Consider the following 13,617-nt stretch of genomic DNA (forward strand, 5'->3'; position numbering starts at 1 on the left):
AATTACTGATAGGTAGATTTTTTTAGCCACGGTAATGGATATTATGATTATGTTTAAAAGAGAGTTCTTATCTTTTAGAGATATCTACTAAAATGTTTACAGACCAAATGAAATTTATGTCTGATATTTGCTTTAAAATAATCCAGTGGAGGTTGGGGGATGAGAGAGAGTAGGTTATAGATGAAAAAAATTGGTCATTGATTGATAATTGTTGAAACTGGGTGATGGATTCAGGAAAGTTTATTATATTAGTTTCTCTACTTCTAAATAAGTTGTGATTTTTCATTATAAAAATGTTTTAATCTGTTAAATTATTATTTAAAAAGAAAACATTTGTTAAGTATGGCGAGAGAAGCTTTTCACTTAATGAAGAAAAACCTGAAATAAAATCTATATATTACACACACTAATTGCTTTTCTTGTATTTGATCCTTACCATAGAGAATCTAGGTCTAGGTCTCAAATGATATCAAACTTGGATCATATTAGAAAAAATTTTAAATTACTAAATTTGTATAATTAGTTAAATGAAATTGGAGCAAAAGCACTTTACTCATGAATTGATGCATAATCCAAACATGCCACTTTTTGCCTAGAGATTATAATATAACTCTGTCCAATAGAACTTTCTACAGTGATAGAAATATTCGATGTCTGCTCTGTACAACATGGTAGCTACTAGCCTATATGGCTGTTGAACTGGTTGATATGAACAAGTGGTTAGTAGACTAGGGAAGAGAAGTTTAAATTGTATTGATTTTAACTTGCATTTTTAAGCAATTTTCATTAAAAGTTCTGACAAATTATGTTTTTTGGTAAAGATGTATCTGTTTGACAAGTGAAAAATAAGATCACAAACGTAGTCCATAAATTAAAAATTAGGGATTAGAAGTCATACTACTTGACCTGATATACTTTATAGATATTAAAATTTAAACTGAGAAAGCATTATAAATGATTTTTCTATAAATAACGTTACAGATTTTAAGTGTAGTTAGTCAATTATTATATGTCTTGTTTTAAGATTTCTGTTGAGTACCACATTAAGGGTATTTAATAGTTAATGATAATAATAATAGGTAGGTGACATTTATAGAATGCTTAGCATATGTGAGGCACTATTAAAATACTTTATATATATTCAATAATTTTATATGTATTTAATGTTAAAGATTAACAAATTTTATTCTTATACCAACCCTATTAGGTGTAGGTACACATTCTCAAATTGTTTTGCTATTTTACTCTCTTGCAATATGTTAATAAAGAATTTCTCATTACTTTGGAAAAATCCTATGTGGTGTACTGTAGTAACTGGGAAAACAATATAAAATTGAATATGGAGACTCATTCACTATGTTTCCTTCTCTTGGCCTCTCAAAAAACTATGCTTAGAAAAAAAACCCCAGAAATAAATCTTTGTCTATCTGTTTTTTTGTATATTCAAAATTTATATATTCAGAAAAAAGTTTATTATAAAGCTTTAGCTATTAAAATGATAACGCATATTTAAAAGTTCTTCGTGGTTTATATTAGTATTTTATATTAGAAATAATCTGAAACTAAATTATTATAAAAGTTCATAAAAAATTCTCCTGAGATGTTTGGCCATTTACTTTCCCAGATGCTCACCCCGAGAATGAGATTGGTCTTAGTTGAGTCTGAAGATGCTTCTATTACCAATAAGTTATTAAGCTCAAATTCCTTAAAGAAATGATTTTACTTATTTGTCAGATAAATAAAACTAAACATTTTTTTCCTTGAAGAGACAAATCATTAGTACTCCATAAAACTGAACTCTTTGAACTGACACTTTAATCTCTCTGATGTTGGCAAATAGATTGTGGGTGGAATAAAAAGTACATGTTTCACAAATGATTCTTGTTATCCTTCATTGATTTCAGTACTCCAGAAGCTAAAAATATCTTTTGGATATGCCACGTATGTATGACCTAAGATGACTTTTTATGAAGCAAGAGATACATTGCATACATTAGTCTAGACTAGTCCTAGAAGATATGAAACAGACTCTTGAATTGTTACTATTAAGATGAATCATGTTACTAGCTGCCATTTATTGAATATCCACCATATGGCAGGCACTATACTAGGTATTTTGTTATTTTATTAAATCCTCATTTCAGTCCACTGAGGTGAGCGATTTTATTTTTATTTTACAAATGAGGGAATGAATATGCAAAGAAAAATTCAACTTGGCCAGGGTTGGTAAGCTATAGAACCAGCTTTTAAATTCAGGTCTACCATAGGTAGTAATTGTGATGATTAAATAAAATAACCCAGGTGGAAATAGCCCAAATGTCCATTGATGGATGAATGGATAAATAAAATGTGATATATCTATATTTACATATAAAATTTCAGTCTTAAAAGAGAAACGATATTCTGATACATACTACAAAATGGATGAGCCTTGAGGACATTATGCTAGGTGAAATAAGTCAGGCATAAAAGGACAAATATTGTATAATTTCACTTATATGAAATACTTGGAATTATCGAATTCATAGATATGGAAAGTAGAATGGTGGTTGCTAGGGGCTGGGAGAAGAGGAGAAAAAGGAGTTAGAGTTTAATGAGTAGAGAGTTTCAGTTGAGAATGATGAAAAAGTTCTGGAGATGAATAATGGTGATGGTTACCCAACAATATGAATGTATTAATGCCACTGTCCTGTACACTTAAAAATGGTTAAGATCATTAATTTTGTTATTTGTGTTGCACCACAATAAAAAAAATCATAAAAGACTATCTATAATAATAAATGCAAGTAGGAAGGAGGTTATTAATGACATGTCATTTATGTGGTCAAACCTAGTTCTACTTACATTTAGAGTAAATTGGGGGAAAATGTCATGGAAAACTCTTTGAGATTGTCTAAGCTTCATTTATAAAGTATGATAGTTTTATTACCTCTTGGAATATGTCCTTGTTGATATTAAAAATTCTTAAAAAACAAGAGCATTCTATGAACAAATGCTATGCACCTATTGTATAGCAATAAAATGAAGGCTTCAATCAATTATAGGGCCAACAAATCAACAATGAAGGCCTACTCTATGCAAGATTCTGTGTTAAGTATTGCAAGTGGACATATCCTATACTTCTCTGAAGCAAGCTTTGCAAGGTAGGAGAAGTAAGCCCAGATAAAAAAAAAAAAACTGTAAAGAAGAGAGGTGAGCAGGCCAAATAGATAAAGCCTTCTGAAGAGAACACTGAAAGAAATGGACACAGAGAGATAAACAGTCTGACACTCATATGGAGAAACATGCACATTCTCACTCCCCGAAAGTAAAGGCCAGATTAAAAGAAAATTTTTTTAAAGACCAGTAGTTGATGGATAGTTTTGCAATTTATTCCTCCTTTTCCTATTACAGAATATGAACCCCCACCTTTGGTATTGTAAACACATGCATAAGAGGAGGAGGCAGAAAGTAAAGCAAATCAACTATACCTGTCTACTTACATGAAGCCTGGTTCCTAATGTCAAAAGGAATAAAAGGAGTTATCTATCTATCTATCTGTCTGTCTATCATCTATCTATCTAATCTATCTATCTATCTATCTATCTATCTATCTATCTATCTATCTATCTATATCTATCTGACAAAGCACCAGTTATTTATGGGAAAATAATGAGTTGTTGCAAATCCAAGAAAATGTCATGCAATTCAAGAGATAAATAGGCAATATTAATGTCCTATGGGTAGTGCTGATATAACATACAAACCTGTCGAGAATTTTTATATGGATGCTGGTCACATGTACAGTAGGCTATGATGATCTCCAGACAGTCGATAAAGATATAAAAGGGAGCTCAATTGTATTAGTCATCAGGGAAATCCAAATTGAATCACAATGAGATACAACTATATTCCCATCATAAAGGCTGAAATAAAAAAGACAGATGATATCAAATGTTTGTGAGTCTGTGGCTCAACTGGAATTCTCATATACTAATCATGGGAGCCAAAATTGATATAACCATTCTGGAAAACTGTTTAGCAGAATTTACTAAGGCTGAACATATACTCTATAATCCAGCATATCCACTGTAGGAATGTACTCATCAGAAATGAATATATATATTCACCAAAACATGTGCAAGAATATTCTTAGCAATATTGTTCACAATAGCCCTGTTAAGAGTTGAATTGTGCCCCTCCCTCCAATTAATATGTTGAAGTCTTAACCCCTAGTATCTCAGACTGTGACTTTATTGGAAATAGAGTTGTTGCAGATGTTAATAGTTAAGATGAGGTCATACTGAAGTAGGGTGGGGCCCTAATCTAATGTGAATGGTGACCTTTTAGAAAGGGGAAATTTGGTCACAGACATGCACACTGGGAGAATGCCATGTGAGGATGAAGGCAAAGATCGGTGTAATGCTACAAACCAAGGAACAACAAAGATTACACAAAACCACCAGAAGCTAGTGGGGAGAGCCATGGAACAGATTCTTGCTCATATCACTCCAAAGAAACCAACCCCATTGACACTTGATCTCCCACTTCTAACCTCCAAAACTGTGAAATAATATCTGTTTCTTACGCCATTCAGTTTTGGGTACTTTGTTACAGCAGCCCTAGTAAACTAAAACAAACTCCAAGCTAGAAACAACACAAATGTCCATCAGTTGTATACATTTAGTAAAACAAGTAAATAAAGTATGATATAGTCACACAATGGAATATGTTGACATAAGAAACGTCCAAACCTGTTGAGTGTTTTTATGAGTTTATTTGAGACGAAATGATGACATATACCAGGAAGCAAGATCTTAAATGCTCCAGAGAGTGATAGTTTTGCAGCATCTTTTATGCATTTGAAATTAAGGAGAGATGATTACATGGAGGTGAGGGAAAACAAGTTGGGATTGGATTACAGGATATTTAACAAGGCTGTGTGCTCTCGAGGGTGGTTATAGCTTATTGCAAAGGTGTGTTAACCCAGATGCACAGAAACAATGGACAACACTTGCATAAGGCAAAGATAACCTTTTACTAAAGAAGTTATACACCTGGGGCATGACTATACGCCATGACCCCATGACCTGCCCAGTTAAAAATTTATAATCAGATCACCCTGTGAGGTGACTTGCCCTAGAAACTCTTTTTTCATCTACAAATACTATAAAGCAATAAAAATGAACTAATTACAACTATACTCAATAATATGAATCCTACAAATATAAAGTTAACAAAAAAAGAATCATACTCAAAATGTACGTATAGTATGACTCCATGTATATAAAGTCAAAATTATAAATTATTTGAAACTAATTTATGGTGCTACAAGTCAGGATATGGCTAAACTTTATATGCAGGTAGAGAGAGGAAGTGAGCCAAGGGCTTTCTAGGGTTCTGGAAATATCCTATTTCTTAATATGGGTACTGGTCTCATGGGTTTCAGTTATGAATAATCTTTAAGCTGTACAATTATGAATTACACACCTTGTGTGGACAAAAAAGGGGTTTTACAGAAAGTAAATTCACAGGGTGACCTTATCATAAATTCCTAACTGGGCAGGTCATGGTGAGTAGTCATGAACCAGACATAAAACTTCTTTAATAAAAGGTTTATCTTTGTCTTAAACAAACCCTGTCCGTTGTTTCTATGCATCTAGGTTAACATGCCTTTGAAATGCCTCTTTTCAGACCACTCAGAAGCAAAAAACACCTAGGTTAACACACCTTTAAATAATCAAAACCACCCTGGAGAGCACATGATCTTGTTAACTATTTTATAATTCAATTCCCACCTTGCTTTTTCCCACCTTCATGTAATCTTCCTTACATGTCCTTCTTAATTCAAAATGGATAAGAGAAGCTGCACACTGCCATTCTGACAAGCGTTTTTCTCAGTCTGTTGATGTCCTCCTTCCAGGTGTATTCTCTATTTGGCTCAAATAAATTTTCTTGAAAATTCTCGACAAGTTTGTACGTTCTTATGTCAACATTACTCATAGGACATTGAGCTTATGCTATAGGATTTTTGCTGGCTGAGCTATAAAACATTTTATCCTAATGTGTACATTTTAGGGGTTTCAGGAAATATTAAAAAATAAATACATATGTGGGGGTTCAGCACAAGTCACCTCAAGATGTGCCTCGGTGGTATGCAGATTTTTTGAGCTAGCGGGAACAAAGACCCTGTGGGTTAAGGGAAACTTCTGCCCCTCAACTACCTTGAAGAACTTGAATTAGGGGTTTTGCCCATAATAAGAGATTATCAGAGATAACCTCTTGACATCCTTGTAGGGCAGGGCAAACTTCTATTTACTAAATATCTGCTCTTCTCCTTGTTCTGCAATGATCCTTTGAAGTCCCAAGGCACCTTACCTCATCCCTAGCTCAGAATGTCATAAATACACATTTTTCTTTTTTACCCTCGAACGTCTAGTGCAATGTGGGGTCTCTGACTTTCTCATATATATGGAAATCCATACAAATGTATATAATTCAATTTAGTCATTTTCCCTTGCAAATCTATCTCATTCTCTTAGATTGTTAGACCAGCTGAAAGAAATTTGAAGATAGAGAAAAGTTTCTTCCTCCTCCACATAACTAATGTTAGGTATCTATATGTTTTCCAAGACTACATTAGTTCCCTTCATTCACTGCGGATATGTTTCAAGACTCCCAGTGGATGCTTGAAACTGCAGATAGTACCCAACCTTATATACACTATGTTTTTTGTATACATACATACCTATGATAAATTTTAATTTATAAATTAGGCACAGTAAGAGCTTAATAATAATAATAAAATACAGCAATCTCAATAATATATTGTAACAAAAATTTTGTAAATAATGTGGTAGCTCTCTCTTTCTCTCCCAAAATATCCTATTGTATAATACTCACCTTTTCACTTAAAGGAAACACTTTACAGTTTCCTTTCTGCATACTTGAATTTCCAGCATCACCACTCTTGCGCTTTAGGGCCTTTATTAAGCAAAATGAGAGATACTGTAACACAAGCACTGTGATACCTCAACAGTATAACCAAGATGACTACTAAATGACTAATAGGTAGGTAGCACATAAAAGCCAAAGACACTGGACAAAAGGGTGATTCATGCCAGATAGAGCAGGACAGTGTGAGATTTCATCATGCTACTCAGAACAGCATATAGGTTAAAACTTTTGAGTTATTTCTGGAATTCTCCATTTAATATTTTTGGACTATAGCTGACCAAAGGTAACTAAAACTACAGAGAGTGAAATTGTTGATAAGCGGGGAACACTGGATATTTTTGGAGAGCCCACTTATTGTATTCTAAAAAATACATGTTTTACTTGTTCCAGAGTTGGAACTCCTGAAAGGCTTAGCAGCTATTCTAGAATTTATCCTTTTTGGTTGTAATACACTTAACTATAGCATTTCTTCTATAAAAAATGTTGACATGTTGAGTTCATTTTGTATTGGAGTTCTATATTTTTGATTTTTAGTAGTACTATTTTGGAGGGCTGTTTCTTGTTGGATTTTGTGGGAACACTCAATGGAGTATTTTGGATTGTTTATGAGTTACCACATTTGATACAGCTGGAAGTGGAATGAGCTAGATATCACTCTATGACTGCATTTACCTGAGGCTCAGTTTCCATACCTTTGTTAGGCAGTTAGGTAGCCATGAGCAACAGGAGCAAAAGCCCAGATCCATAACCATAGAAATGACAATGCCGATAGCCCAACCCAAGAGGCCACCCTTCGGCCCTCCCAGAGAAAAACTCGTTTTTCAAATAACAATAACCTCTGCATCCTAGAGTACAAGGATATAAATGACCATAGCATAGCAATCGGTTTAGGCCAGCAACAAATGTGCAGTAAGGAGTACTCTGACCTTCTTTTCAACTCAGCCTCATTACACCATCATTATAATATCATGCATATAGCCAGAAGTTCATGAATCTAATTATAACAGACTGAATTCCAGGGAGGAACACATGTAGTTAACAATATCTTATATAACAGTCAACTGTCAATCAAAACTACCTCACCCTTCAATCAGCTAGCACCACCCTTGTAATCACCTATCAGCCCAAATATAAGACAGACCTCCCCACCTTTATGAAGCTATAGCCCTCTCTATAGCATATTTCTCTCTTGAAATATACTTTAATTAAACTTACTTTTCCTAATCTTCACTGATCTGTAATTCTTTATTGCATTGGTGGAAAGGACCGAGGCTCTCAGCGCCAGCGAGGCAAAAGGAACCTAGATTACCCGCAACGGTGACACCTTCAAATGAAGGTTTTGGGATGGGCTATCAGGAAGGGCCATACAAATTCTAAAGTTTTATAACTCCATGAAACTGTCTTTTACAGACAATTGAGTTCTAAGGAAATTTCAAGGGCCTATAGTGAGACAAATCATCTGTCCCATTCAAACAAAAGCATTTTGATTTTCTAGTCTATGTGTTAATATTTATGTGTGTGTGTTTTTGTAACACATTTTTTGTTTGGCTTAAATAAACTCTTATAAAAATTATCTACAGGTTTGGACATTTCTTAGTTGACAAGATTATTTAAAAAATGAGGCCTGGTTGCTGTTATAGAAGAAAGATGGCAAACAATTTTTACCACGTTAAGGAAACCTTGAAGTGTAGACAACATTTTTCTCTCCCAGTATTTTATACACACACCCACACCCACATGTATACATATAGTATTTGTCTTCTTACAACACGATCATACATTAGTTAGTCAAGAAAACTTTTTATAATAGTCAATATTCTCAGTGCCAACCCTATGGCACTTTCTATGATGAAAGTGATTATCAGCCTTGCTGAGAAAAAAAGAAGACAAATAACAACACATAATGTTCATTATGTACGGTCAGAGAACAGCCTTCTATACTCAAGTTAAAGGCCATTTCAATAACTAATGACTTAGTCCAGTGTAAAATATGTATCTCCTAAAGCAAAATAGCTGTTAATTTGCTCACAGTTGTTGTTCATGATTAAACAAAGGAACAATTAAAATGCTAAATAAAACAGTGTTAGCACTGAGATGGTTAATCAGAATCCAACTCTTTTCTAATTGTTGCCTGATGATGACTCCATGTATATAAAAGTACGTATAGAAAATGTAGCTGTTAGGAAATACTTAATATGGGAATTTGTTTTTACCTCTAAGCTAACTCTCTGGTACCTCCTCCCTTTCTTTAGTTCCTGTCTTTATCCTTTATCATACAGAGACAATTTCAGCTTGTAGTATTTACATAAACATGGGACAGTTTTCAGTGTCAGCTTGGTTAGCTATATACCCAATTATTCAATCATAGACTACTATAAGCATTGCTGTGAAGCTATCTTGTAGATATTATTAAAATCCAAAATCAGGGTATAAAATGTACTTTACGCTGCCCCATCATACTCTTCTACTTGATAAACATGCTTTGTACCCTGTGAGATACACACAGTACACGTGGACAGAACAAAAGGGGTTCTATGGAAAGTAACCTCACAGGGTGATTTGATCATAAAGTCCTAATTGGACAGGTCTTGGTGGGTAGTCAGACCTATAACTTCGTTAATGAAAGAATTTATGCTAGCCCTGTCTATTGTTCTTGTGCATTTAGGTTAACACACCTTTGAAATAACAGAAGTAATACATCTCTAAGGGGTAGTAACTCTCAAGAGAGCACATCGTCTTATTAACTATCCTGTAATCCAACCCCTGCCTTGTTTTCTACAATCTGCCTTATGTCCCTTCCTTAATTTCAAATGCATAAAAGCAGCCGCAAAACTCTTATTCACTGGAGTATTTGAGATCTTGCTCACACGTTGTCAGTTTGGCTCAAATTAATAAAAATTCTCTACGGGTTTCTTAGGTGGACACAGGTTATGTGTTGTTAACCAGACACCGAGATAGTCTCACAATGTTGCACGCAAAGTGATTTCTTGCTGTTCAACTCTCCCAAATTATTTATGTATGAAAACAAAATGGTCCTATCTTATCTCAATATTTTCTTGTATACTTCCAGTAAGTTGAGGCTCTAGAGGTCTCTTTCCTTGAGATGAGTATGGCTGAAGAGTCCTTGTTGGGATTCTTGTCTTTCACTACCAAGCGGGAAACAAAAAATATTTTAAAAGATATTTCTTACCTCACTAATGACTTTGAGCATTTTAGAAATGTCCTAGAGATGGATCTCCCTGCATTGTCTTAGGTTGGGTGAGTAATAAGAGAAGTGTCGGTAAATGACCTGTCCGCAGGTATTCTACGAATGCGTTTGCTCTGTCCTCCACATCTGTTTCTGCCGTGGTGTGATCCCGCACTCCCCAGGGTGCGGGATCACACCGTCCAATAAAAAAGACCAATCAAGGACTTTTTTTTCTCCGTTCCTTTTGCCACCGCCCACTCCTGACAGGGTGACAACCTAGACAGCTCCTCTGACTTGTCTTACTTTTCCATCTCCTCCCACCCAGCCAACCCCCGCAACTCGCGTCGCGGATGGGACGCCGGAGGACCCAGCGCGCATGCGCGACCATCCCGCGCATGCTCAGTAGCACGCGCTGCGCTTCGGAGCATCACCGCGTCGCGGCAGAGGCGGAGGTCTCCGCGGCTGCTGCGGGAGCGACAGGAAGTGAAGCGGCCTGCCCTGGTGACTGCGGCGGCACAAACAGTGGCGGAAGGAGCCCTGCGGCTACGACGTCGTCGACTGGGGTGGCCGAGGGGGCTGAGCACCTAGGAGACTCGCCGGCTGGGAAGCCGGGTCCCGAGCCGGATAGGATGGATCATCACCAGCCCGGGACTGGCCGCTACCAGGTGGTAAGTTCCAGGCCCCCGCCCCGGCCCCCGGGAATCCCGGGACTGTCTCCCTTCGTGTCGCCGAGTCTCTTGCCTCGGATTATTCCCGGAGGTGACGTGCTGGCCTTTTTTGGGGAGGGGGAGCGGGCGGGAGAGGGGAGAGGCTCTTCTGGCCGGACCTGCTTCCTTCACGCCTCCTGTGGAGGCTGTCTCTGACTCCTTTGAGACCCTTCCATTTCCACGCCCGTCTCCTCCTAGCTCCCCACCCCTCACCCGCATCCTACACCCTGCTGTAGCCCCACCCCCCAATTAAAACTTATATCTGTTTTATTTCTCACTTTCTGGGTCATTTCCTTATTCCCTGACCAAGTGACTTCTGAGACATTCTAGTGGATTGTCTACTGAAAATGGTACTGAGTTTAACGTACCTTCTGCAAAGGTTATCACCGTCATAAACGGAGTGGGTGTGGGGAAAGGGGATGTAAGCATTACGTAGGGTAGGATGTGGATTTGGCAAAAAACAAATGTAGCTTTAAAAATTGTGCAACTGTAGAGACTAGTCGTGATGCTGATTTCGTCTGTCAGCTCTAGTTAACCTTTGTCATTTTTGTCCTTTTCCATTTTGTTAATATTAAAAGTGAATGTATTTTTTCTTTCCCATTTTTGGGGGGGGTAGGCGAGGAGAAACAGGAAATTTTACTAGAAAAATGCTAATCTTGTTGGAAAAATTATTTTTCCTTAAGTACAATATTTTCCAGCTTAACCATATAAACCTTTGTATATTGAAATGAGTGAAAAGTTTTTCTCTATTTTCAGTGTCTAATTTTTCTAATTGGAAATTCCTATTGTAACACTATTAATAAAATGGACTCAGCAATAGTTGACTATTTTGTTGCAGCTAGGTAACATGTTATTTTGTAAACTTTGAGTCAGTAGTTAAATCTGTTTATTGAGAGGAGAAAAACAATATGTAGCGCTGATGTTGCAATTAATAGTACTGTTTGTGACATTTTACAAATGTATATATGTTAGATTTCACCTTTTAAACCTACCTGCACATGTGAAACAGTTGTGAGTTAAGAATTTCTAATAAGTGTTTTGACAAATAATGAAGGCTACTGAAAGATGAAATCCATTTCATCTGCTTTACATCCTGTTGTACCTCCAAATGATCCATATTCTGAATTATGTGAAAACTTATCAGTATTTTCTGGACAGTTTGGAAAATATTGTTGATAGCAGGTAGGGCATTTTTCAAGGTGTCAGTGTATACAGTTTTGGTGGTTTTATTTTTTTATAAAAGCATTTTTATTTTTTTGCAGATATTAACAAAAATAAAATACAGTAGATAAATATTGAATACTATTACCAGTGGGACTTGTTTCTCTTTGTAATGTATTTTTGTTTCTTATTTGTTTCCCTTAATGACATTAGCTGATTTGAATTTTTTCTCTTTGGGGGTTTTACGAGAATCAACTATGTTCTCATACACAAGTCACTAAACATTTTTAAGTGATGTAGCTGTGCCTTAAAATAATTTATTATATTGTCACATTTGCTTTCAGTAGTTATCACTAGTTAAGACTTGACTTATCTTTTAAAATGCCTAACGCCAAAATATTGACATTTGTTCTCTCAGTTTTAAGGTATTTTTTTTTCTTTACAACTCATTTCAAAATAAGTAGACAATATTACATTTTAATGCTCTTTTTTTTTTTTCCAAACTGGAAATGTGTCTTAGACTTTGAATGGGTGGAGGCATTCTTTCAGAGCAAAGGGCAAAAATCAGTCCTTCTAAATCATACTACTCATGATTTAAGTAGATGGGCCATAAATTTGTTTTTCTTGTAAGGCAAAGTGTTTAAGAATCTTAGCATAGTTTAAATTTAGATTTTAATTCCTGTTACTATACAGTAATTTCATCTGTCTAGTATAACTCCTGGTTTTGTTGAAAAATGGCCTCATCAATAATTATATCTAGGTATATGTCAGAGAAGCTGCTGAATTGGTCTCTAGTAGACTATTTAGCCAGGGACCAATCTGCAGTTGTGGCTCAACACAACTGTTTTGTGTGGCTGCCTTTAGCTCAGGTGTTTTGAAAACTCTGGAAAGTTTAATAAACTTGAGCAGTAAACAGTTTCAGTTGTTGAGTGTTAAGTGATGACTGAAGTAGGAGATAGGCAAGCATGCTTAGGGGTGAAATGGTATGCAATGTTAATTTATCACTTGCTGGTAGAGTTAAAATTTAGCTTTCCATATTGGAAAGTTAGCAGTGATGACCAGAACAGTCAGAATGACTTACTACCTTTAACCAGTGCACAAGTTTTATGAGGAAACTGTTTTTTCTGTGGTGTCTCCTTTCCTTCCCAAGTTAAAAAGGGTACAAATTTTGTTAAGTAAAACAGTGGATAATTGGGTAGAGCTACAAAAAGCCTTGACCATTACCCATCTAATTTCAGAAAAAGCCAGGTATTATATGTAGTTTCATTGTGTTATGAGAAATTGTTTTCTTTGGTAGGAAATGAGCAGGGTTGCCAAACTATGAAGTAGTTGACTTGAAGCTGTTAAGCCACATTCTAACTTTGATGTTTTCTATTTTAGAGGATTATGTGCCTGTACCAAGCTACTACTACTAAGATTTCAAAGGTATTCTGTTATATTGGCACTCTATGTTGCAGCAGTAGGTTTCTCAAACTGTATTCCTGAGTGATAAGAGTCTTAGAAGATTTATAACATATTAGCATATTAAAACATACATTCACATATTAAAACCATGAGAAATTCTGCTATGAAGTTGTTGATTTGGATTTGTTTAACCAAACTCTTAAATCTTGGCCACAGATTTTT

At 35.7% G+C, this 13,617-nt stretch overlaps 1 protein-coding gene and 1 pseudogene across 1 annotated transcript in view; one reads left to right on the top strand and one right to left on the bottom strand.

Annotated features, from left to right (window-relative positions):
• Nucleotides 1–10,377, bottom strand: part of LOC120621553 (60S ribosomal protein L4-like) — a 40,875-nt pseudogene extending 30,498 nt beyond the window's left edge.
• Nucleotides 10,378–10,458: 81 nt separating this feature from the next.
• Nucleotides 10,459–13,617, top strand: part of NDFIP2 (Nedd4 family interacting protein 2) — a 60,663-nt gene continuing 57,504 nt past the window's right edge. Inside the window, exon 1 of the mRNA XM_039886963.1 lies at nucleotides 10,459–10,791. Within this exon, the coding sequence (XP_039742897.1) occupies nucleotides 10,474–10,791 (318 nt within the window). The 5' untranslated portion in view covers nucleotides 10,459–10,473. The remainder of the gene's footprint in view (nucleotides 10,792–13,617) is intronic.

Source organism: Pteropus medius, unplaced genomic scaffold (genome assembly GCF_902729225.1).
Source record: "Pteropus medius unplaced genomic scaffold, Ma_sr-lr_union100, whole genome shotgun sequence".
In the NCBI taxonomy this organism is placed as follows: Eukaryota; Metazoa; Chordata; class Mammalia; order Chiroptera; family Pteropodidae; genus Pteropus; species Pteropus medius.